Source organism: Wyeomyia smithii, chromosome 3, assembly GCF_029784165.1.
Source record: "Wyeomyia smithii strain HCP4-BCI-WySm-NY-G18 chromosome 3, ASM2978416v1, whole genome shotgun sequence".
NCBI classification, from domain to species: Eukaryota; Metazoa; Arthropoda; class Insecta; order Diptera; family Culicidae; genus Wyeomyia; species Wyeomyia smithii.
In genome coordinates, this window is record NC_073696.1 from 41057157 (window position 1) to 41083115 (window position 25959).

Consider the following 25959-nt stretch of genomic DNA (forward strand, 5'->3'; position numbering starts at 1 on the left):
CCTAAGGAACTTGATAGCACAAAGCCAGAACCAAGTTTATTTTGTTTTATTCGGGGCCCCAAACAATTCTAAATTTATCGGAAGTCGAGGCGATTAGTTTTGTCTCCGCTTGGCGCATTGCATTTCAAATTTGTATAAAGATTGGTATGCGAAAACCTACTTTTTTGCATTTTCCATTTTAAAAAGCTCTAAATTGATTTACCATACTTTTTATAACTTTATATTAAATGGAAGGCGGCGATTTATTTAATTTGGATTTTTCGTCATGTAGAAAAAAATTTGAAATATGATACAGCGATTTGAATTCATAAAAAAGCATAAAAACAATGATAAAAACTGATCAGATTTCGGAAACAAATTGGTACAATACTTTCAATGTGCTCAAAGGTTTCGTCTTCTCGAAAAAGTTTTCATGCAAAATTTGGAAAATATGCGTAGGTAGTTGTTCATGATATTTTAGAAATCCATGAAATCTATTTTTTATATGTCTAGTGTCTTAGTAATGCATGGACCGTTAAAATCTAGTGTTAATTCGAACATTTTTTTTTTTTTGAAAAAATAGCTGGCAGTTTTTTTTTTCGAAGGAATACCAGATCTTGACGTTCCATATATTTCTAAGATATTTGCCATCAAAAAGCAAGGTTTCGATTTCAACAATTCAACAACTATTTTCTGTGTATTTTTTATCGGTCAAAAACGTGAAACCGCTTTGAGACTCCACCTTTCGAAATCCGATAGAGTGAAAGGTAAAAATGATGCCATATATTCCATTAGCACTCTAAGGAGCATATCCATTAGGGTGGGGCAAAGTGATCGATTTTCCAGAACTATGTTTTTTTTGGTTCCATTTGGGACACTACACAATCCTATACTTACCGGAAGTCGATTGATTTTGTCTCCGCTTGGCGCATTGAATTTCAAATTTTCATGAAAAGTTGTATGGGAAATCCTACTTTTTTGCATTTCCCTCTCTAGAGAGCTCAGTAATGCTTGAATAATGCAATACATTGCGTTAAAGTATTGTAATTTATATGCTTAACAACTTCGCCGAAGACACTGGAGAGCTAGGATGTCCATAAAAAAAATATGACTGTACAAAGATGAGTATGTCGAATTGAATGCAGAAAATCATTTTTTCTACCAACACTACCAGTATACCTGCGTCAGTAGGATTGCCATCAGAAGTTTCATGTCGTATCGAGTCTGGAGCAAGCAAACAAATGTAGGGCAATATTCTAGGCGCAGATAGAATCTACACCATGTTGCAGAGGTACTTTCTGATGAAAATCTGACTGACACCGATACACCGAACTCAACTTTGAACAGTTATAACATTTTTCAGGGACAATCTAGCTTTATAGTGTCTTCGGTAAAGTTGTTAAGCATCAAAAAACCTACCTTCTAAAGTCATAACACTTATGGTTTAAGCCATTCTCAGGTCTCTAGAAAGGAAAATGCAAAAAAGCAGGTTTCCCCATACGAATTTTCTATTATAATATAAGAAACATTCCCTAAATTTATGAAGAAAAGATTGTCTGACTAAAAGCAGTTTGATTTTCAGCTGAATGTTTTTTTAGGAGTGTGATCTTACTCCCCACCTTCAAAATTACTTAATCAATCCAATCAAGTTTCTCAGCAACTCTTGATCAAAATTATTTGAATATCTGGGAATCAATCGGAGATACAGGAAATTTAATAGTTTAAAAAAGTTATTTTATTAACTCTATGTTTAATACCCGAAATTCAGCTTATGGTTTACTACGATGTAGCACACGGGATACGAAAAACTGTATTCAGCGGCCATACTTTGGATTGATACAATAATTGGAACCCAAAATGAAAAAAAAAACGAATAGCAAGTATGTGGCTATTATGTATTTAGTATTCAACGCCGTTTTATCATGTCGTATTTCAGTTTTAAACCATTTCAGGGTTGATTTAACACCACTTAGACCACTGGTCAACGGTAATAACAGTTCTAGTTGGTTTTCTAGCTTGGTTCAAAACTTTCGAAAAATACTCATTGACAAATTCTCTGAACGAATCACTATAAAACTGTGATGCTCGAACAGTAAAATAAACTTGATTAGACGTAGGTACACTTATCACTAGTGAGCATTGTCGATATTTCTACTGTACGAAAAATACTAGCTAATCACACAAATAATAAATCGTTACACAAGTTCGTAAAAAAAGCAGGAACCAAAAGTGCAATCACATCTAAAATCTGAAACGTTGCCTGGTCATTGGACCAAGCTGATTCATCGATGGCTAGAAATCTGTTATGTACTCTTCTTCTTCGTGTCGCCGAATGGGGTCTCCTTTCAGTAGTGCGATGATCATACTAAAACAGAAAAAAAAATTTTAATTCCGAAACTACTGTGCTCATAAACCCAACAATTTCATACCAGTATAAATACACGAAAAATATAATCATATAAAACCCTAGCCCGATCATTGTGTCTCTGAGATGCTTTTTCACCATACCGCGGTTGTGAATCTCCGCGGGATCGTAAATGCCCAAATTACCAGCGGGCACTTTGTACAGATCGTAGAACAGCCAACCAATCATTGGAAGATTCGCGATGAACAGTATCCAACTACCGTTGAGTAGAACGATAAACGAGACGAAACAGTGGGCCGCTACTTTCGGTACCACCCAACAGTTTAGCTTCGAACAGCATTGCTGGGCATTCAGATGGTCACACTCCAGGTCGGATAAAATGATCACCTAGATGAGTTAGTAATCGGTTTGGCTAAGGAAAACTACAGTTCATTATTTGGATAAAAAATTATCACTTTGCTTGAATTTTGATAAAGGATACGAAGTAAATCAGCAGGAACAGAATGAGTCCGGTTATTAGTAGTGCAATACCAAAGACTAGCGTTTCAGGGAGCATTTTATCTTAACTTTTGCGTATTTTGCAGCACTTTTTAAACTATCAGATCAATCAAAGCACAAATTTTACCAATCTTTCATCCAGGTAGAAGTTGACTGCGGCACGAAATAGAAATAGACTGTCTTCATCTGAAACCGGCCGAATGACAGCACCCCACATAAACAACAAAGCGAACGAGAAGAGCATAAAGCATAGAAAGAGAAAATTCCAGGTCGGTTTTTACTTGTATGACAGTTTTTCTCTCTCTCTATGCTTTATTCCTTTTTTATGCTGTCCAATCATGAATTTGAAATGGCTGTTGAGTTTAGCTGTTAGAAATTTGAGGCCGTGTTTTACCTTTTATTTTTAATATATCTAACAAGATTCGAATAAAAACTTTTGATTGTTGTACCTATACTAACTAAAAGGTATATTATAGACTTATTACAGTAATGAATTAGATCTTATTACCTTATGTGTTTTGTGGAAATTACGCGTAGTACCGTTTAGGAGAATGTCTGAAAATATAAAATAAAATTCTACATATTCCTTCAATTTTTATAACCGTTGTCTACAAAATGAGCCAAATAAAAATGTGTATGTAACTCGTCAGAACAAACCAATTTTTTCAAAAATTCTTCACTTTTTTTGTCAATCACTTACAAACAAAATAGTTTCGAATGAAAGATCGATTTATTTTCCAGCCATTCAAAAAAATTGAATCTTTCTTGCCATAAAATGGTTTCGAAGTTGAGCTATCCAGCAATGCTGAATCGTAAGCAAAGCAAAGCCATGGTGCTACATTACGATTCGGAACTCGACCTTCTGTTTATTATACACAGACTTCGCAGCCAACTGTTAAGTGTACAGGACAATAACGATCTTACAGACACTAACAGTCTCTCCCGAACCGGGACTCGAACCTACGGCGATTGGCGTGTATCGCACGCTGCTTCAAAGTTTCACCAGCAGTTTAGAATACGTGAAGCTGAAGTTTGGAAGCCAAATGTTCGATGATTATGCTCTCTAATTATTTTTGGATTTTAAAATAATAAAAAAGAACGAACTGAGAGCTTGTTAACATGTAACACAATTTGGTTCAAAAAAATCGACTAACTATAACATTTTCGATTTACTAAATGCAGTAATCAATAATTCTTGAATTCCGGCTTAAGTACTGTTTAAGCCTTGAGCTAGCTCGCTTTATAATCTTACTAATGTTGGACATATTTCCTTACTCGCTGGTTTTAGAAAAAGGGGGTTTTTCTAAATTTGTCTTGAAGGGAAGAAAGCATAGAAAGAAATACCTTTTTGCATCCAATCAAAAAGTAAGTTTGAACATGATAAAAATAAATTTTCGATAAAAAAAATTATAGATTTTTTTGTTTTTACCTTTGAATAAATGTGAATGATTATTTCTCTATGTCCCCCCTCGAAAAAATATTAATAATAAAAACCACCTTTTTAAGTAGATTGATCAGGAGACTGTTAATGAAATGAAAACCAAAAGAAATTCCAAAAAAGTCGCTTCTTACCACCACCAGTAACACAGTCAAGAGTAAAGCATTCCAAGCACCACGAATAAGGCAAAGAAAGGAAGTTCGGATAAACAAGACTCCACAGGACGCACAGAACGGAACAAATACTTTAATGGACATTCAACCCGAAGCAAGTAAAAATTTGGTAACTGTTCGCCAAACATAACATAAGTCGATTTAAAACTTCATAGAGACGAGATGAGTGAGAGACAATCACACACACTGAGACAGACAAATATGTGCGCTTTTCAAGCTAATGTGAAAATCTACGGCGGTTTCCTTGGACGATATTTCCAACACTCCTTTGGAATGCGATCTAACTGCTGTAGAAAGAACCCGGACGATACTTACAGATCCAACAGTACTGGCTTCGTATCTTTGGCACACTTAAGAATCGAATGCATCAGCTTGACAAAACCGGTATCTTTTGGCTTTTCTAGGCCACGAAGCAGTCGGTTTTTCATTACCGCCACAAACTCACGGTTGCTTAGCTGGCCGTCCACTATTGAAGAATTTTCAGAACGTTGGTGAACTCAAATTACATGTAAAAATAACATTCGAAGGAAATTCTACTTACTGTTTTCGTCGAATATCGTGAAGACAACGTCAATGACGTGATCGGTCAACTCTACCAGTGCTACCGTTTTCGCCACATGTTTCAGTGTGGCCTGATCAATGGACGCACCGGCAATGTGGTAGAAAGTTAGAGCAGTATCGACGTCGTTGATGTTATTTAGGAAGTGAAAGAAGTTGAGGTAGTCTTCCTTCGAAACACCGGCGCCATGATCGCGGAACCTACCAGACCACGCGGTAGTTGATTTGAAAGAACACAGAACAGGTAACACAGAAACAGAATATAACGTCCAAGTAACGCAACGAAATTGGAGCATGCCACTCACCTTTTCTTTACGCGCTTGATCTTCTTGACCTTCTTTTTCTGCGGGTAACCAGCGTACGCTAGCAAAAGTTCGGCAAAATCTGACTCACTGATGTTACCGTTTTCATCGGGGTTTTTACGTAAGAATTCTAAGGTTAGAATTTCCCGTTGAAGCTGCTGCTGAAAGTCTAAAAACTTTTCGATTGTTAGCTTCTCGTCGTTTTTAGGTCCGAAAAAGTATGTAGTTAGCGCGGAATTCACTCCCTGAAAAAGAAAAAAAAACAACTGTAAAACATATTTTGGAAACCACACTACTATCAGTAAAAGTTTAACCTTAAACGTGTTGCCAGTATTGGCATGATCTCTGTGCCGGTTGCCGATGCTGGTCTGCTGTCGGATCAAATTTGCTACCTTCTCGAACTCCTCACTGTCCACATCTCCATCTCCGTTGAGGTCAAACATGCGAAAAGCAATTTCAAAGTGGCGCCGGGATGCTATTGTAAAAGAAAGAAAACAGTTAGTAATCATGAAGCGGATGGACAAGCAAAAATTTGATTGAACGCGCACCCAATGCATACTAATGTTTAACATAGTATCAATATGAAACATGAAATGTGAAAAATCCAGTAAAACGTGTGTCCCTACTTATACTTATAAAATTATCCATGCCCTCCTACTTTTTCCTACGCCACTGTGATAGAACTAATTCAGTAGTACAGAAGCACGTATCGTCACGACTCGAATTCAGTAGTACAGAAGCACGTATCGTCACGACTCATTTTCAGCTTCCCGGCCAAAAACTCTATAAAGCCACTGATCGAGGTTATGTCCCTAGCCAGTTCCAATGCGTTTATGTGACGTCACACCCCGCGCAGAAATACCTTATGTTCCGTCACGTAGGATTTTGTCATACGGTACAGTTTTAGCTTAGTCCGAAAGAAAGTAAGCCTTCTGTTGAATGAAATGAAAACAGGTAGAGTCTAAACCAGGACACGGTCTTCTGCCGTTGTCCACCAATAACAAGACCATTTGTAAAGAAAACAGGAAAAATCTTAAAGAAAGCCGCGAACGGTTCTGCTATGCAAACGTTGGCGAAAACACCTTCCGCGATGAATAGTCACTAAAGCCACCGAGGCATTGAATAAACAAAAAAGAACTCGACAAAAGGGTAGCGTCGCTTAGCGTCATCCATGCTCACGCGCGGGTTCTTAGCGCTCACGGTAGCGCACGTGTTTTGGAGCACATGTTATAGCGCTCTCAAGTAGTTAATTATATGTACTAAAAGTTAAGCACAAGAAAGAGACAGGCCAAGAAATGCCATAGGCCAGTATAAAACAGCTAGGTATGTGGTGACCGGATCAAGAGAAAAGCCTTTCGCTCTGAGTTACTTGCAGGGTATATTTAAGCAGTGATGTACAAAATAAAAGTTAATTATCATCAGCCCAAATCTGGTGTTATAATTCCGCGCCAATTGCGCGTACAGGGATACCTAGAAGAGGAAGTCCCTGGTAGGGTATACTCTACATCTATACCGATAAATTCTCAAAAAAGTTTATTATCTGGCAACATATTTGCAGCTGGGGATAAAAAAACTTCACATCTATTGTACATCGGATATTTCTGGAATTTAATCTGGGCTTCAGCAGTGAACCAATAAGTAGTCTGTGTACAATGATTTGATATATCACATACGTTCCTACAGTGAGTGCCCAGGACACGACACCAAGATCGCTTCTTTCTGGGGAAAGCAAAATACGAAGTACCCTGCCAGTCGTTGTCATCCAGGGTGCAATAGGTTTCATCACCATCACCATTCGCCGGGCGAATCGACTTGACCATATAATTCAGGCGCTATCGCTGCGTCATTGCCTGCAGCCTTGAGACTAGTGGACGGGAATGCTGCTTTCTGACATGTATTTCCATGTTCGCCAGGTACTTTTTCACTGTTAGGCCGGTTGCACCGACCTTCCGGCCAAGCACACTTTTCCCTCGGTCTTCCCCTTCAGCATCCTTAGGAGCTTCTTTTTACTCAGGGTCGTCGGCCGTCCGGAATCTGGCTTTCTTTTAATGCTCTGATTGTTGTCCAATAGTGCTAGGATGTTGTAGATGCCGGAAGGGGCGTAAACGGTGTTCAAAAACTGCCGCACAATGTCCATTTTCGATACGACACGGTACCGTTCTTTGAACGCGCACACTTCTGAACGTAGCTTCACTGTTTTCGCCATCACGGTTAGAGTTCGACTGATAGAGCAGTCAATTTTTTTTGTTGACTTATGGGTCAATATGATTGACGCTGCATGCATCGTTTTGCACTATCGCATCGAAGGCACTATGTGGAAATCTGGCGTGCAAGGAAGTGGCATCCTCATTTCGAAGTCTTACATGCTTTTTGGTTTTGCAGACGATGTCGACATCATTTACACTACCCGTCATAAGTTTGGAATTGCTTTACTGTGTATTGCAACACCCAGTTTGAATATTGCAACACTCCGAAAAGTTTAGCATCCCTTGATATGGGCAGATCAATGTAACTCTATCTCTTGATTCTGAAAACCTAGAGAGTTGTGTCCTTCAGCAAAATTGCTCAGGAGGTCAAGGGCTTGTGATTAGAGGAGAGTTTAGTTCGGAATTCAGCCACAACGCAGCGCTAGTGTGCATGAAGTTTTGTGTGTTTTGAACGTTATGTAGCTCAATAATCCCACCATTTAGAGAGTTACTCGAGAAGTCAAGGGCTTGTAATTGGCGGACAGTATAGTGCGGAATTCAGCCGCAACGCAGCGCTAGTGTGCATAGCGTTTCGAACTCAGTTTAACTCAAAAATCACATTATTTACACTGATTGTTTACACATGACGAAGTGAAACCAATTTGAATGTTGACAATTTGATCACCACACACAATATATACGTAAGCATGTGTGTGTTTATTCTAGAGAAGAGCTTTCATTTGAGGAGGTTATAACATATAGCATGCGACAGTTTGCAACATACACAACCCGTTTTACTATGGGGAAAATTGACGATATCGCGACTGAATTGATTCCCTCGGCTGCAAAGAGTTGCAATAGACTTGCCTCTAATTCGATATTGAAGAATTTGACTGCCACAGGGGGCATTTCGTATTACCTTTCGCTGCAAGCTGGAGACCGAACACGCAACGCCGTCGGCCTACATGCAAGCCGAGTGGTTCTGACTTCAGTGCATGGTGCATTCGAGAAAGCGCGTGTAAGCCCCATCTAACGAGCAGACACCCGAAACGTATACACGAAGTCAAAAACACTCAGTACTAAATTGTCTACCATGCCTTTAGCATCCTGAACAAGTTTGCTGAACACCGTAATTTTCTAGCAGGTCGGAATCGTGAGATTAATTAAGTACAAAATACGACAAATTGTGTGCTCACTAGCGCCACATAGCGGTAAAATTTCACACCGGATTGGCCACCATACAGTAGCCCTTAACCTTCTGAACAAGGTTGCTGAAAACCGCAACTTTCTAGGTTGTCAAAAACACGAGATATCCGCATATTCCAGGTGGTGTCGGGAGGTGTTGCAATATTCAAACAAGGCGTTGCAATACTCAGTAAAGCGATTCCAAACTTATGACGGGTAGTGTATATTAAAAGTAGAGCCGTGGAAGAGGCATTTAAACCTCTCAAGAGAGAAGCTGCAAGAAAACAGCTTGTTGCTTGGGTACACTAATGACAAGCGACAATGAGGTTGATCGTAAGATAAAAAGGCGGTGAGCAGCCGAAAACAGGATCTTCCACGGATTGCGTAACCCTCTGAGGTCCCGCAGCCTGCAAACTCGCACAAAATATGCACTCTATAAAACACTGATGGTTCTGCATGATCATGGAATATATACACTGAAAATGACTGATCGGCGAATTCCTAATGTTTTTGAACGTAAAATCTTGCGTTTAATCCTTGGCGGCAAACTGGAAGATGGTATAAGGCGCAAACACATAAATCATGAAATGTACCAGGCATACAAAACGGCAGGTATAATCAAGCAGATAAAACACAGCAGTCTGCAGTGAGCTGGGCATGAGGCTAGAATGCCGGAGGAGCACCTAGCAAAGGCTATATTAAGCAAGAATTCCAATAGAGATCGTCGACTTCTGGGTAGACTCCGCACTCGCTGGAGGTGTGCAGTCGACGAGAATGCCGGCGTAATAGGGTGTTAGAAGCAATTGGAAGATAGCAGTTCTAGAGTAACATGGTGACGTATTCCGAATTCGGCATTAGGTGATTAAATTTGAAGCTCTAACTTCATAACTTTGTGGTAGCTCATATCATTTTCAGTAATTTCTATCATAATTTTGTTGAGCGTTTTACCGTATTCCGCACTTCTTTCGTGTTTGCGGTGTCATTTGTTGTGAAGTAACCTACTACATTTTAGTGCTTGTGGGTTTTTCTAGGTTTTCGCCATCCTGTTAAATGAAACTACTAAAGTCAATCATGAGAAATTTAGGAACCTGGGAATCAATATTTCTGTCCCCGGGTATGGTAATCCTGGAAAAATGTATTTCCGGGAAATCATTGCCGAGATTGCAAACCGTAAGTCACTGGTCAAGGAAATTATCGCAGGTTCAGACAAGATTTCTCAGTCTGGAGATAAGTCTAGTTTGAGAAGTTTAAAATTAAACTCATGCTTCAATCTTTTGCCATCAAATGGCCTGATTCTTCCAATCGTCAAAACAAACTCTATAACCTTGCAGCTACAAATTTCCCATTTTCCCATTCGTCATAAATAAGCCATTGATAAAAAATAACAGTTACAGTTTTTTGCAATCGGTTCCCATTTTTCAAACAGTTCAAAATATCGGGAATACAAATTCTTCGATACAAGTCAATCACTAATACTTATCTTACAAATTTGACGCACGTGGGTTGTATATACTGCAAATAAATTAAGAATCAATACCATTATACCGCATGGAAAACAAAATTTCAATGATAATGCAACGTTGATCCACGTTGGTCCTGAGAGAACCAAAGCGATACTTCAATAATTACAAAAGGCATGAGATAAAATTGTGAACATTTTGTATTGCATAGGATATGGAAAAAAATAGTAAAAAAGGATCGTTGTTTACCGTTGATGTATTGGATTAGCGGGGTAAAAAATATTTTCCTAAGTCTAAGATAATTCTAGCTCATCCGGAGAACCAAACTACCCGCTAAGACCGAGGCTTGGAGAAGCGGCCCCAAATATATACAGAAGATACTCGATGTTTCGCATAAAAACGTTGTACGGATACGCAGAGCTAAATAATATTTATAGTCGCACATAATAAGATACAATTTCTGCTCTGAAAAACTACACGTAAATAAAATTCACCCCCTTTGGGTGGCCTTTGCGAAAGCCTCCTTTCACCAAGAAGAAATGGCAGAAAAGCTACTCCTACCATACCACATTCTCATTATCATCATCGCTATTCAAACATGGTATCTTCATGGTGGCGTCGTAATGAATAAGACGCGGTGTGCAAAATGCTACAGTAACTGAATCCGTCTTTCGGTAGTGCCAGGAAGAACTACGCTGCTGTATCCGTTGCTATTTTTAGACTTCCCGCCGTGTTCCATTTCAATGTTTGTAAAATAATGTACCTGACATTCACCTGCTACCAACTTAACACATGGTACACATATTCTGCAAACAAGTATGACAGCACAACGAGGAAATGCTTTCATCACACGCATTGGCAAATATTGTAGACAGAGCGGAAGCCTCTGGGAGTAAAGGGTCAAAATCACGCTCCTCGAGAAGGACAACCATTAGATTTTTGCTAGTTTTTAGACTTCCAGTGGAAAATGTACAAAAGCATTAACAACACTTGGAAATGTCATAAACATCCGTTCAAACCGAAGGGTAATCAAACCAACAAGCCTGTGCCTCAGACTAAAATAGACTACAGACTAAACAGACAGAACTAAAAAACAAAACTGGTGAATGCCATCCGAGCAAAAAAAAACAGCAGTACCTACTGTGCATACACGTGGATGACAGCTGCTCTGTTGAATACTGTCAATATTTGGGCATGGTTTGCAATCCAAGAACATGGACCTGTTGCTGTTGCGCTGGTTGGGAAAATGGTTTGATTGCAATACGTAGAATGACTTTTGCTTTTCTCACCCCAATTAAGGGCAGTAAGCTCGTTTCGATAATGAGCTTTTAATGTTGCAATTTGGAGCTTTGTCTCAAATTTGTTGCTAAAAAGGACTTCATGAGAAAACCCTGCAACACCCGCTCATTGGATTACTATTTATTATCAAAAAAGACTGTAGACGCTCGGCAAACTGCCAAATATTAGCTTCTGCAAGAGTGGTTATTTAGTGCGATTGTTCATCAGGTATAGGTGACAACTTCAATCAGAAACCTCCGAGCTATGTTAGCCATGATTCTGTAATGAGCGTGCCAGAGCAATTAACATATTAAAGTGATGAAGAGATGAACTTTGGTTTCGTTTATTTGAAAACTTTGAATTGATGAAACCACAATGGTTTGCATCTTTCAACGCGAAGTGAGAGAAGAAATTATCTGTGAAAACTTATTTATTAACCAAAATATACCCACTCTAGGAAAGTGCCAGTGTTTTTTGTCACTAAATATATGGGGGTTATTATACGAACTGTGCATACAATTTGAACGGAACTTTACAAATGCAACCAATTACAAATTAAAAATTGATAATTTTTTTGTATTTCTCAAAAAATTTTACGCTAGAAACACCTTTCACTCTGATGTAGTATGAGTAAATCTCAAGACTTAACATTTCTACGAAAACAGTTTAAAATTTCTCAATTTTCATCAAGCGGTCATTATTCAGGGTGTCTTTTGCTCGACGAAAACTACATGACAATTTCAGGTTTTTCCATGCGCTGCACAGCCAGTTATTTAAAAACGTCTTCTAATATTCTAACCCAAAGAAGACCCCAAGAAATAATTTTAGGGTTTTTCTGGTTATTAAGGAAACCAATTTGTTTCCCGTCCATTCCAGCATTGGATCTTTTAAGCAATGATTTGTTAGCTTAACGAAAATATTAAAAACGTATTTTTTGCATTAGCGGTTCTAAGGATTCTGTCTTTATGAGAACGACTTCTAGTTCAACAATATGCTCCATGTTCAACCTAATATTATCACGCAAAACTTAATTGTGAAAGTGTTAGAAAAATGCTGTTTCGTATGTTGTTTTTTTTTTATTCTTTTCTTTATTAGTTAGGGTATCGAACGTCTTCGTCAGTGGTTTTCTTCGGCAGCTTTTCTGCAGCAGTCTTATGCAAAAACCTTCCGAAGAAAACCACTAACGAAGACGTTCGATACCCTATTACATTATTACAAAAAAAATATTTTTTTAAATTACTGTAGAATATAACAATATAAAATAAATTGGCGGTTATGGTGGAATAACAGAAATGAAGTGATAAAAGCCCATAACATTCCATTTGAAAAAAATTGAAATTATTTAGAAGAATAAAAAATCTGACAACACTGCTGTAGAAAACGAGAGATATTATTGGGTTTTCAATAACAATTTTTTTCGAGAAACACGATGAAACTATGAAATCTTGTATAAAATTTACTGCATTTGCCTAAAAATGCAAATTTAGTTTCAATATGCAAAAATTATCTATTTGGCAACACTATTATTTTGATTCAAATCTGAAATGATCGATTTAATTTTGTGCTTAGGGGCCATCCACATACCACGTGGACAGCTTTGGGGGGGGGGGGGTCTGTGTAATGTACTCGATCCATAAAAAATTTTTAGAATTTATATGAGCAGTTGTCCAGCGGGGGGGGGGGGGTCGTTTAAATTCGTTAAAAAACTGTCCACGTGGAATATGGATGGCCCCTTAGTTCCTGGTTATTTGGCGTGACTTTACTCCCTTGGACCATATTTTGGCTAAGGGACAGAGAAACTAATTTTATGCTTTAGATTCCTACAACTACGTGAAACGCAATTATAATATACTAGCTGAGCTCTTTATTATTATAATTTTGAATATTTTTAATTGATTCCAAATACATCCAAAGAATAACCTTGCGATTTGCTCATAGTCTGTAAATGCATGACGAATCGGATATTGGATATGTTCAAACTCAAAAGACAATTGGTTTAAATTGATTGGCTTTATCGAAATGAAAACTTACTGGCCTTTTGGCTTCTGTACTCCTCTTGGTTCTGGAAATACCCGTATTGGGTGGTCTCGGCCATTTTTTATTGTTTCCAGAAACCGAAAGTAGGATTCAAAATGGTGTCTACTTATAATTCTGGTTCCGAATATACTAAAATTAGGTGGGAATCGATAATTTTGGTTTTTTTTTACCGAAAGTCGCCATCTTATAATTCAAACTGATATATGAATCGATTTTTGGCTTCCGCGCATCATTACTATTTCGTAAATACCCATATTGTGTGGTATTTGGACGCTTTCGGCTGTTTTCCAGAAACCGGAAGTCGCCATCTTGGACTGTGGAAAAATGACATGTGGAGTCTATTTTTGGCATCTGAGCATTATTCTGGTTCCAGAAATACCGATAACGGGTGGGATTCGGCCATTTTCGATAGTTTTTCAAAAACCAGAAATTTCCATTTGGATTCAAGAAGGTCGTCTGTAGTCGATATTTGGCTGCTGTGCTTCACCCCGATCATTTAAGACTATTTTCCGGAAAAAATGGTTGAAATATCTCCCCCCCCCTTTTCCCTTACACACTATGGAGGGGTGTCAAACCATCATAGAAACATTTCATGCTCTCGAAAACTTTCGCATGTCAAATTTGGTTCCATTTGTTTGATTAGCTCTTGAAATTTGTATTTCATTTGGATTAGAGCTTTCCCTTCCAGAGGAAGGAAGGGCGTCAAACTACCACAGAGATGATTCTTGTTTTTAAAAACACGTCAAATTTTGTTTCACTTGCTTGAATAGTTCTTGACTTATACAGAAATTTGTGTATCGTTTGTATAGAAGCCCTCCATTCTAGAGGAGGGAGGGATTCCAAACTACCATGGACATAATTTTGGCTCCCGAGAACCTCTTCATGCCAAATTTGGTTCCATTTGTCCGATTAGTTCTTGAGTTATGCAGAAATTTGTGTTTCATTTGTATGGAACCTCTCTCTTCCAAAAAAGGGAGGGTCTCAAATCATCATAAGAACCTTTCCCGGCCCCAAAAACTCCTACATACAATCTTCAACGTCAATCGGTTCAGTTGTTTTCGAGTCTTTATGGACAGACAGACAAATAGGACTGCATTTTTATATGTTTAGATTCTTGTAACTTCTGCAATTTCAATCCAATTTCGATAGTTTTAGCACCAAAAGATTCAGCATCTCATCTGCTTTCGATTCAGCATAAGCGGTGTTCTGACTTTTTTTCTCGTACTGGAAAATCTAGTTTTCCGTCCGGGACATGTTTCGAAACATATGAATTTGATATATACAGTGGTCCCATTTTTCTATGTTGCTCCAAATTAAAACACATACAAATTCCCCCTAGGCCTGGGCCAGACATTACAGATGGGAAGACAGACCTTTTTTTGTTCGTCGCCTTCCAAGTTTTCTCACCTGTTGGGAACAAATTCAACAATATTGCTAAATATGAGGAGTCAAATTCAAGCAAGCTTGATTTCCAGGGTTAAGGCTGGAAGGGGATTCAAATTGACGTTCGTTCGCATGGACTGCCGTAGCCAAGATTCCTCAGAGGATTTCGATGGGGTTACAATCAGGACTGCAAACTGGCCAATTCAATAACGGAATATTTTTCTCAGCAAACCAAACTTTCGATTGCTCGGAGAAGTAAATTGATGTATTATCCTGATGAAAAATAACATCCAAATTCGCGTTGTTTTCAAAATGACTGATCAAAACATCATCCAGAAGCTCCAGATACACCTCACAAAAACGGAGAAGATTTTGTTAATTTGTAATAAAGGGTTGTTGCTCTAAAGAACAACCCTTTATTATCACATATTCAGAATCTCAACCGTCAACCTCAAATGTCTAATTAGAAACACCACTGTTCCTTTCTCCAGTGGAGTTACTTGGAAGGGAAATTTGTAATACCATGTGATCAGAGTTGCCGGAGTTGCGAATGTTGTTCTAGACGGGCACGAGTTTTGTATCTTCGCACACCGGATGAATTGGCGATAGAAGAAAATAGTAACATGTGCAACATATGCGACGGTGTGTGAATTTACTTGACTGGAGATGGAAATTTTCTTTGTCGAAAAATGCTCACTTTTCGACAAAGAAAATTTTGCATGTGGTTGAAACGACCATTATTAGATAGTCATATTCCCGTAAAACGTGCAAAATATATGATAGTATGTGTTGTTACGTGACTGGGGAAAAACTTGATTGCTCTTTAAGTAACAGATTTGTTACCTCAATGGAAATTTTGCGCTATTGCTTTTAAAATAATAAGGAAAAGTTTTGCGTGTATGTTTCGGAATTCATCACAACACTGGTTTGATCCAAGTCATGCCAATAACAAGCTGGTTTATCTTTAAGTTCCTTACATTTTATATTCGGTGATTCATTCAAAATTCAGGCAATTTATCTGGGGGTCACAGGAACGTCCGGTTTCTGGCGTAGAGTACGTCTTACGGCAACATATACAGGGCTTAAATTTCAATACAGGGATCTAATTTCAAAAACCGAAAACAGAGCGTCACGAAAATTTTCCACTTTCAAACGTTTTAAACTCAGTCAGTTTCCAACCAATTTCCGTCATTTTTGCAGCAATCGATGCAAATGCAGATAGTTGTATAAACGCCAATCGAGTGTATTCCAAAACCTATTGCATGAAACCATTGACTTAGGACAGGCTGTAGTATTCTACATTAAATCTGCGGTCGTGTCTTCTAAACGACCTCTTCAACTATTTTATTTGGTAGTAGGATAGTCGGTTCCGTGTAGCTTTATGTCTTATTTGACCTTCACCCTCAATGAAACTTTGGTGTGTGCCTTAATTCCAGCCTTTTTTGAGGATATTTCGTAGTGCTTTTTCTGATCGACCAGTTTTCCGTGCAATTGCAACATTAGAGTAGTGAGGGGCAAAAGTACGCACTTAATTGTTTTTGCAACAGAACTATTGCAAACAATTATCATAAAATTCGGTTTTATTTCCAAGCGGTACATGAACCTTTCGCCTTCAATATGTATTACCAAAGTTTTTCGAATTTTGTTTGTAGCATGAGAATTTCACATTTTGGAAAAATTACTCAGATGTGAACTTTTACCCAGCATGCGGGGCAAAAGTACGCAGTTTACGGGGCAAAAGTTCGCACTGTATGAACAGTGTATTTATTTCACTATACTTAAAAAAGTTTGTTGTTTTTCGCTGGTTTTGCACTGATTCTTTTTAGCTGCGTTAGAGCGGTGCCCCGAAATAATTTTCTTACTTCCGGAAATTAGGTTTTCTGGGGATATGTTTGGGTGTTTTGGTGATATATCCCAAAAATGGACCTTCCAGAAGAGATTCCACTGGGGCTTCTAGAGGTCATAGAAACAAATTAATAAAATTTAATTTCGGAACCGGAGTGATACACAGAGACCCGAAAACGATTCCAGATGCCAGATTAGAACCCAAAAAAGCGACTTCCGGTTTCCGAAGAACAACCAAAAATGGTTGAATACCACCCAATACTAGTATTTTCGGGATCGAATTGATGCTCTGAGTCAAAAATCAACTTCAGACGTTATTTTTGAATTAAAGATGATGACTTCCGGTTTGCGATAAACAGTAAAAATTGACCAAATACCACCCCATATAAGTTATTTCGGAATCGAAATGCCAAGAGACCTGAAAACGATCCCAGATGCCATCTTGAATTCCATGATTGTGACTTAAAATGGCCGAATATCAAAATGAGTGTTTTAGGAATCGGGATGATGCGCAGACACCAGAAATAAACTCCAAACGCGATTTTTGAATTCAAGATGGTGACTTCCGGTTTCTGGAAAACATTCAAAATTGACCAAATACCATCGAATATGAGTATGATGCCAAGAGACCTGAATACGACACCAGACGAACCAGGAGTCACCATCTAGAATTCTAAAATGGCGTCGGATGTCGATTTCCAGTCAAAGGGTGTCATTTGATTTTAAGATATACACATATTGGAGGGTACTCGACCATTCTGGGTTGTTTCCTAGAAACCGGGAGTCGACATCTTGGGATCCAAAATGGCGTCTGGGGTCATTTAAAGGTTTCAGAGCATCATCCCGATTCCGAAAAGACTCATATTATCTAGTATTTGATCACATTTTGTTGTTTTCCAGAAACCGGAAGTCGCCTTTTGGAATCAAAAATGGTGTCTGGGGTCGTTATCCAGTCTCTGGACATCATCTCTATTACGGCAATACACATATTGGAGGGCATTCGACCATCTTAGGTTGCTTTCTAGAAACCGGAAGTCGCCATCTTGAAACTCAAAATGGCGTCTGAGCCATTTTCCGATCTGTGGACATCATCCCAGTTGCGAAAATAAATATTGTATGGTATTTGGTCTTGTATTTTTCAATGTTTCTTTGGCTTCTAGAAGCCCCTATCTATTCCGGAAGGACCATTTTGAAAGCATATCCACAAAACTATTAAACTGGTTGTAAGATTCCATTTAAAAAATCATGAAACCATAATATTCCTCAGTTTTGGAGCACATCTGCATATCACTAGTTATTTTTGAGTAATTTATGTACAAAAACATCGTTATTAAACACATTTTTTCATTACGGTTAATGGCACTTAGTGCGTTCTTTTGCGCTGCGGTTGTTGCGTACTTTTGCCCCACAATGAGTTTTCCAACTGGTTTGAATTTTATGACAAACATCAAAATATTTCCGGCAAAACAAATTCACCCTACAAACCACAATTATACAAGAGTTTTTTGGGCTCTATTGTTTTCGAGTTTCTGTTGTTTCTGAATAGGTTAATCATAGTTCCCAAAACTAAGAAAATAAGATCAAAACAGCTCAAAACACAGCTTTCCTCATAGCTTCGCCCCATTTAAACGGAATCTTATGTGTTTACATGTGTGATTAACTGACGTTATAATACTGCAAATTCATACAATGTAGCCAGTTTATTGTGCTCGTATGCTTCGAAAAGACCAATGCGTACTTTTACCCCGTGCGTACTTTTGCCCCTCACTACTCTATAGTGACCGTACCCGCGGAGAAAAATCAGGTTTTACCTCAAAAAAACGACCGGTTATTGTTGAATCAAAAATCAACGTTTAAACGTCAGGTGATGCCATATGGTATCACCCGCGGAGAATGGATCAATATCATTATAATATGCTGTTCCTTCCCCTGTCAACCAATGACCTTTCGCCATTACTGATATTTCAACGTTTATCATCAATAAACCAAAATAAAACTTTGAGTTTTTAGTCACCTAGCAGATTGAACGTTGCTTAGTCAAAATGTACTGTAAATCACTTGAAGGCTGCGATAGCTGTAAAAAAGTCAATATGTCACGTGCCTCAGCTAAGCGAATGTCCAGGACTAAAACACTGGTGCTTATTACGGGAGTCACTTCACGGTGAAATATATTTCACTTTCACGCTCACTTCACTTTTTGAGACCTATTCAAGTGAGGCGACAAAAATCACCTCAGTGGAGTGAGGTTGGCAGTGAAGTGAAAAGTCCCGGAAAGTCGATTGAGCTGAAATTTTGTAAGAGGACATTTTTCGACAAGAGGAAACTTTTGAGCCCTATCGCTAAACGAAATTCGAAGGTCAATTTTTCCCTTACGTTCCATTGGCCGCAGCTCAAAAATTTGTTAGTCCCAGAGAGCCGATTTTTTTCAAGAAAAAGAAAAAGATTCGCCTTGTTACTGGGAAATAAATCCCATACATATTACCGCTAGATAACAAATCAATCGATTTTTAAACTTCCCTATATTCGTAAAATCATTTCACTGTTCAAAATGGTCGTGAAATAATTCCACGCGAAACGTCGTTTTTTCCGGTTTCACTTCACTCATATGACGCTTAGAATAACCCACATTCCACGGCAGATGTCACTTTGCGACATTTTTCTCACATACGTGAGTCCCGTAATAGGACTTCATTCACTTCACTCTGATTTCACCGTCACGTGACTCCCGTAATAAGCACCACTGTTTGAAGCTTTATACACCGCAACGCATTCAGTGTGTCATACTCAAGTATACTACCACTACGACTGAAAGCACATCCAATAAAAATGACATCTATCACTGTATTTGAACAAATTTCACAATTATTGGTTTAAAGTTCATACAATTATTTCCATAGGCCATTTTCATAGTATGTATTATATTTTGGTGATATGCCCCATAAATCGTTCTTCTGAAATAGATTCTACCGGAGCTTCAGCAATACAAAAAACCCTTAAAAATTGTGGTGTGCATGAAAAGATTAAAAATGGGGTTGATTTACGGCCTCTGAATACCATTCTGATTTCGGAAACACTTATCTTAGGTGGTATTCGACCATTTGGCCGTTTTCAGAAATCGGAAACTGCCACCTTGGATTTCAAAATGGCGTCTGGGATCGATTTTCATGCTCTGAGCATTATCCCGATACCGAAAGTACTCATATTAGACGGTATTTGGCCAATTTTGGTTGTTTTCCGACAACCGGAAGAAGTCCCAGCGGGATCTGGGGGCATATCACCAAAACACCCAAAACCATATGAATAGTCTGTGAGAGTATGAACTTTTGAACTAATAATTGTGTGATTCTATTCATAAAATTCCCCAGTTTCGAAACATATCCCCGGAAAACCGTATTTCCGAGGATGAGAAACATCTTTTAGGGTACCGCTAGCACTGATTTCATATAGAAGATAGGTTGCTGAATCTTTTGGTACTTGAATTATCGGAATCGGATAAAAATTAGAAGTTACAAAATTTCCAATTTGTTGGTACTCCATCGAGCACGTAAGGGGGAAACAGGGACAAAAATATCAATTTTCATAACCAAAGGGCGAATTCTCAAGTTTATGTTTTGGAGTAGTATTTCCAAGCCACGGTTTCACAATAAACTACTCTAGCGAGGGAGCTAAAGCTCCACAGCTTTTATATGAGTTCACAGAAGAAGCTTTTAAAGCAAACACGACCCACCCGGGCGAATGTCTTAGTGTCATGTTGTCCTCTGGTCGAAAGATCCTCTCGCCCTGGTAAGCTTTGGATTTATGCTCAGAGAAAGAGCAAAACGTTCCGCTATATTCGCAACATATCAGCACACTCCCGCACAACTCCGGGTAAACCTGATACGACGATGCACAGTCAATTTTCAACCGCACACCAGTGAGAGTGTTTTTCCCCCCGGATCGTACATATACCAAACCAGAAAAAGGACGAAAAAAGGGAGAACTTTTCATTCTATTTTTCAGACTGCATTCAACAAGGTGTACACCCCATCGTCGTTCGTTCGTTCGAACCGATGTTTTTCCTGGCGATTTAGTTTATCCTCCGTTCAGCAAAGGACAAGTGCTGTGAACTATCGGCGGCGAAAGTGCCCTTCCTCGGATTCCCTGCTCGTTATTGTTATTATTATGGTTATCATCATCCTTGTGTGAGCTATTTTTAAACCATTGGACTTTTTTGCCAACATCACTCTACGACCGTACGCCAATCACCGTCCTCCATTTCAGCATAGAGTGTAATGAACGACTGTAGAATATCGGTGACTTTTCAGTTTCCGCAAATAGTTTAATCAGAATTGAAATCACGGGCCAGTGAGGCTAAACTCGATTAGGGCAGAAGACGACGAAGCCCAGTGATATGAGGCAGTGCATTCGAGAAATATAAGTTCAAATGCCAAAGTAGCTTCGGTCGTACTGTGCTGAAAAACTTCGTTAGTAGTTGTATGCGGAAAACAAAGAAACATGCACCTCTTGGCTTTTCGAGCGACTTGGAGAGGTTGTGATACCAGTGATAACTAATGTTTGGCATCGAAATTGCGTTGAATGTGAAGCGAATTTTTTTGTGGAAATGAGCCACTAAAACGGGAACGGAACTGTTCGGAGAGTGTGTAAGCGTTGAAAGTTTTTCGGTAAAAAGCATCTGTGTGATTTTAATAGGGTTAAAATAAACGATAATCGATATTTTTAATGAATCATACACTGATCCTGATTCGCTACAGTGGGGTGATAATTACTCGTAGAGCAGTATTGCCTCGTTGAGTAAGACTGGGAAGCAGATCTAGAGAAAAACATTCAGCAAAACCGCATTCGTTTCCATTTTCAAGACCACAGTCACCCCTGCTAGGGCGCAGTGGGGTGACTAGACCATTCGAAAAATATAAAATGCGCGTAAAATCGAACGGGAATATTGTCTCGTTTTGCAATTCCAAGAGAAATTGTTCGATTGCATCAAGCGAACGCAAGGTCTCGATTCGACATGACCAAAATAGAGGCGATGGAGAAAGGACCATTGCATCCTGCCAGCGACTGCCATGACCCGCATCAGTCCCAGCATCAGCGGTACCTTCAGTATCTTCCGCACAAGCGGCGTAAGATGAGTTTTAAGTTACCAATCAAATGGAACCGGAGACGGTTCTATCTCTGCCTGAAGGTGATATTACTGTTTGTGGTGTTCGGTCTTTATTTTGTGCTACTGCTGCGGGAATCGATGACGGCGCTGTCCACCAATAGGAACAAAGTCAGCGGAAAGAATGAAGCTGTAAGTATTACAAAGGGAATGGTACACGATTTTGTCAGGGCAAAAATCATGAAAATCCGCTTGATTTTAACACAATTTTCGAAGTCCAAACCCTTAAAAAGAATTGTTCGTTAGCATCTCGAAATTGTTGTGCTAATTTATCAAACTTAGGGAAAAACGGTTTATATGGGGCCACAAATAGACTTGATTGGAGAATAAGAATGAAGTCAAAATTTTCAATGTATTCAAATTTCGATGAAGTAGCTGTTTTGCCCACACCAACAGCTAAACTAATCCCTCCTTAATTCCTCCAACCAACAGCACAAAGCCTCCGTAAACGGCAGATCATTTCGATCCAACAAGAAAGGCACCCCAAAGCACCAGGGAAATCAACAGCACCCGCCCTCGACAGATGTGCATAAATCTTCCAGAGGACGATCGGGAGCAACCAGCAACCACTCGACCCTGAACCCCGTCTACGAATACTCGGAGGAAATGAACGCCGCTGCCGAGGCCGACTTCAACGATCGCCGGACGGTGTTATGGAATGTTTGCGCGGAACATCGAATCATCGACAAATACTCACCGAACGCCTGGGAGTTCTTCATTTCGCCTGGACATGGATTGGCGTGGTGCAGCATTTTCAAGGCCGGCAGCAGTGCGTGGATGTTCTATTTCAATCTTTTAGGTACGTTCTGGAGATAACAGTGCTTAGGTTCCTACATTCAAGGCTTGTGACTTTTTCCAGGGGGATACGATCACCGATTTCTCCAGCGAACACGAGCCTCTCCGATCGATCTTGCCCGAAGGCGCTTTCCACGGCCACGTAATTCCGAACTGAACGATAATCTAGCCAACACAATATCGTTTCTTATCGTGCGTGAACCCTTTGAACGGCTAGTTTCCGCCTATCGAGACAAACTAGAAGGATCTCGCAATACGTACTACCGACTACTTGGGCAACAGATTGTAGCGAAGTTTCGCAAAAAAGATGACAAGTTTGCGCTGGTAAATTTACTGTTCATTGTTCCGAAGAACAATTACCATTTTTCTTTTCCACAGAAACAACCTAAAGGACCAACGTTTCGAGAATTTCTAGAGTTTCTTGTCAGCCACTACAAAAGTGGCGGTCGATTTGACGAACACTGGAGTCCGATTTATTTGTTCTGCACTCCTTGCAGCATCAATTTCACTTTGATTGCCAAGGTTGAGACTTTGCAGCGGGATAGCGAATACATCATACGGCAAGCTGGGCTGGAAACGTTACTGCTGAACAAACTTCCCCACGAAAAAGCGCGCGCCATCGAAAATCGATCGGCCACCAAAACCAGGAATGTTGTTTCCAGGTTTGTAGTAGCAGTCTCCCAAATTGCTATAATTATTTAATCTCAAACATTGCAGATATTTTTCCCAAATTGACGAGCGACTTCTGACGGAGGTACTCGAAATCTACCAGCTTGATTTCGAGCTGTTCGGTTACAACAGCACCAAATACTACAGCTATGTACAGGAATCGTTTGGGGAAGCACAACAGTGATAAGAGCGTTACCATGAAAAAGAAACCACCTCCACGATACATACAAACAAGACTAATCGCTAGAATCGTAAGACGGACAAAGAATAGGCAGCAAACATGGTGTCCGTTCTGTTAAAAATAACCATATACACTTACAACACGACTGTATATTTTTGTGGAGCGGAAAACAAACACAATTGAAAAAGTTAACGATTATTTTCGTAGGTTAGGTTCACAACGTATGTTTATGAAATGTAGAGGAAGAGTGAATAGGCGTCCAGGGAAATGTAATAAAAAAGGACAGTTCTGCGATTCCGAGCGAAAGGACAAAAACCCACCTCGTTTCGACGTCCGTAAACGCTGTGCAGGGCAACAGTCCGTTGCCAATCAACCAAATTTTATGTTACCAACATGTTATATGCATAAATGTAATTTGCAAACCAAATAATTGTTCCGCCCAAAATTAAAACGCAAACTATGCTTAGTTCTCTAGGCGGTGATTTCACACACGCTAAAATGGCATGTCATGCAGATTATGACGTGTATCAAATTCATAGCAATGTTTGTACATTTAATTCGCATTCTCTCAATTGTCTGAACACGAAAAGATCACAGTTATCATTTATCTCCCAAGAGAAACCGATTGATATAGAAGTATTGAAAGACTCATTTCAAACCCCGGAGTGCACCAAGTGGATGAAAGTGCCAAATTTATCGCGAAAAAGTGATCGTCTTCGCCGGTCGTTCTATTAAGCCTTCCGGAAAGGTGCTATACACATATTTTTCGATGGAACCGAACAGATCAACACTGACACGAACACATACACATAACCATTTGGAAAACCCAAACATACACACACAGACACTCGCAAACAAAACTGAGAACTGTAAAAACTTATAATTAACTACCCTAGATGTTGTATCACCAATGATATATTCACAAACCCCAGCACCAAGCAAGTCATAGCTACGAAATTGTTTTAAGGAAACCGATAAACACACAAAACAACTTAAAAAACGAACGAACTGCTCGAACTAGTTATACACGAACGTTAGTGTCACCATACTATATGTGGATGTTTAGACCGAAAGAACTGTTTCAAAAAAGATTTATTTTGATAGTAATATTTGACATACCTTCAAAATCTAGAATGTTAAAATCGATTCTAAATATTTGACTTAAATCACAGATTTACGTTGATGAAAAAAAAAATCATTAAAAACTATTTAAGTTTCCATTCGCACACTATTCGAAATGGCTTATACTAAGTGAAGAAAAACCAATTGTACTAATAAGTGTCGTTGTCAACTGTGTACCTTGTATTTACAACCATAGAAGAAAATAAAGAATAAACACAACACTGAGTTTTACTGAAACAAAGTTACAACATCATAAATGTTCACAGTATTTTCTTTCTCACTGTGACTGTTTTTTCATTGAACCGACAGAAATTAAAAATGCCTGGTTGATGGGACATTTGGCTGGTAGCCCGATCAGAAAGACAAACCAAAAATTATAACAAAAATGATTATACTAGTATCAAACCCATATCAAACATTATTACCAACTAATCAGCTTTCTAACAAAATATGATAGCATATAGAACAGTATAATATCAACTGTTGATAGACACAGCAAGTTTTGATAGAGACGAAAATTTCGTTAGACTTGTTCTAGAACAACTTCATTCTACGATTTGTTATTATAACTCAATCAGATTCTATTTAGTTATCAGAAGCATACGGGAAAATACAAAATCGTATCAAATTATATTATTTGTACCTCCTGTTGATAGAATTTTGTAATTTTTCAGTTATGCTCTTCTGATCGGGAAATTACTAGGCAGTGCGTTTCATCAGTGTTTCGTATACTTGCAGGCATAAAATAGACTCAATTGTGGTCCATGTCATCCTGCCCAGCAACTGCTATCCCTACCGTCCCTGTAGTACTAACTACAAGCGACCAAGTGGAGGGAGAAAGGCCCAGTCTTTCTGAGCATCTGTTCCTCAGGCTAGGGGTGGCTCACGACGACGTGTGACCCGGAGCGGGCAACTCAATTAAGCGTTATATATTCGGCAGGGTACCCGGGAACATTTTCAGATTTTATTGCTTAACCCTCTAGTGCCCAAGTTAGTTTCTAGAGGGGCTGCGGTAAAATCACAATGAACCATTATAAACACTTTTCAAGTATTTATTGAAGCTTTTTAGAGGTTTAACTGAAGCCCGACAAAAGGCGGCATTGGGCACTAGAGGGTTAACAAAGAAGATTAACTTCAACTCAACCAGCTAAAACTCATAAAATGCCTTATACAAGGCGGACTCAATTATATATAGTCTCCGATATTTTTTCACTATATACAATCGAATTTTATATATAATCGAATCGAAGAAAATTTTTATTTATTTTTATTTATTTTATATAAATGTTTTGTTGTTTTAGAATAAATAAGAAGAATTTTGTTTTTGACTCATCCCCCTAAATTTCT

General features: G+C 38.9%; 3 protein-coding genes across 5 annotated transcripts in view; 1 reads left to right on the forward strand and 2 right to left on the reverse strand.

The window, feature by feature from the left end:
* Nucleotides 1-1691: 1691 nt before the first annotated feature.
* On the reverse strand, nucleotides 1692-3416 carry LOC129726680 (protein cornichon homolog 4). The gene is made up of 4 exons (XM_055683646.1): nucleotides 3351-3416; nucleotides 2826-2995; nucleotides 2409-2731; nucleotides 1692-2344 (listed from the first exon to the last, which is right to left on the reverse strand). Exons 2-4 carry the CDS (start codon nucleotides 2898-2900, stop codon nucleotides 2272-2274), a joined length of 471 nt encoding a protein of 156 aa, XP_055539621.1. The 5' UTR covers nucleotides 2901-2995; nucleotides 3351-3416; the 3' UTR covers nucleotides 1692-2271.
* A 1090-nt stretch (nucleotides 3417-4506) lies between these two features.
* LOC129726678 (calcium uptake protein 1 homolog, mitochondrial-like) overlaps nucleotides 4507-25959 on the reverse strand; it is a 42207-nt gene continuing 20754 nt past the window's right edge. For both annotated transcript variants that reach the window (XM_055683642.1, XM_055683643.1), the window contains exons 7-10: nucleotides 5628-5788; nucleotides 5317-5558; nucleotides 4995-5212; nucleotides 4507-4919 (exon numbers count right to left, since the gene is read on the reverse strand). In XM_055683642.1, the coding sequence (XP_055539617.1) occupies nucleotides 4765-4919; nucleotides 4995-5212; nucleotides 5317-5558; nucleotides 5628-5788 (776 nt within the window). In that variant the 3' untranslated portion in view covers nucleotides 4507-4764. The remainder of the gene's footprint in view (nucleotides 4920-4994; nucleotides 5213-5316; nucleotides 5559-5627; nucleotides 5789-25959) is intronic.
* Nucleotides 20558-24831, forward strand: LOC129726679 (carbohydrate sulfotransferase 11). 2 transcript variants are annotated; one of them, XM_055683645.1, is made up of 5 exons: nucleotides 20559-21977; nucleotides 22278-22644; nucleotides 22705-22964; nucleotides 23019-23302; nucleotides 23358-24831. In XM_055683645.1, exons 1-5 carry the CDS (start codon nucleotides 21696-21698, stop codon nucleotides 23491-23493), a joined length of 1329 nt encoding a protein of 442 aa, XP_055539620.1. In that variant the 5' UTR covers nucleotides 20559-21695; the 3' UTR covers nucleotides 23494-24831. The 2 variants fall into 2 exon arrangements, with proteins under 2 accessions (XP_055539619.1, XP_055539620.1); XM_055683644.1 differs by having other exon boundaries at nucleotides 20558-21977; nucleotides 22705-23302.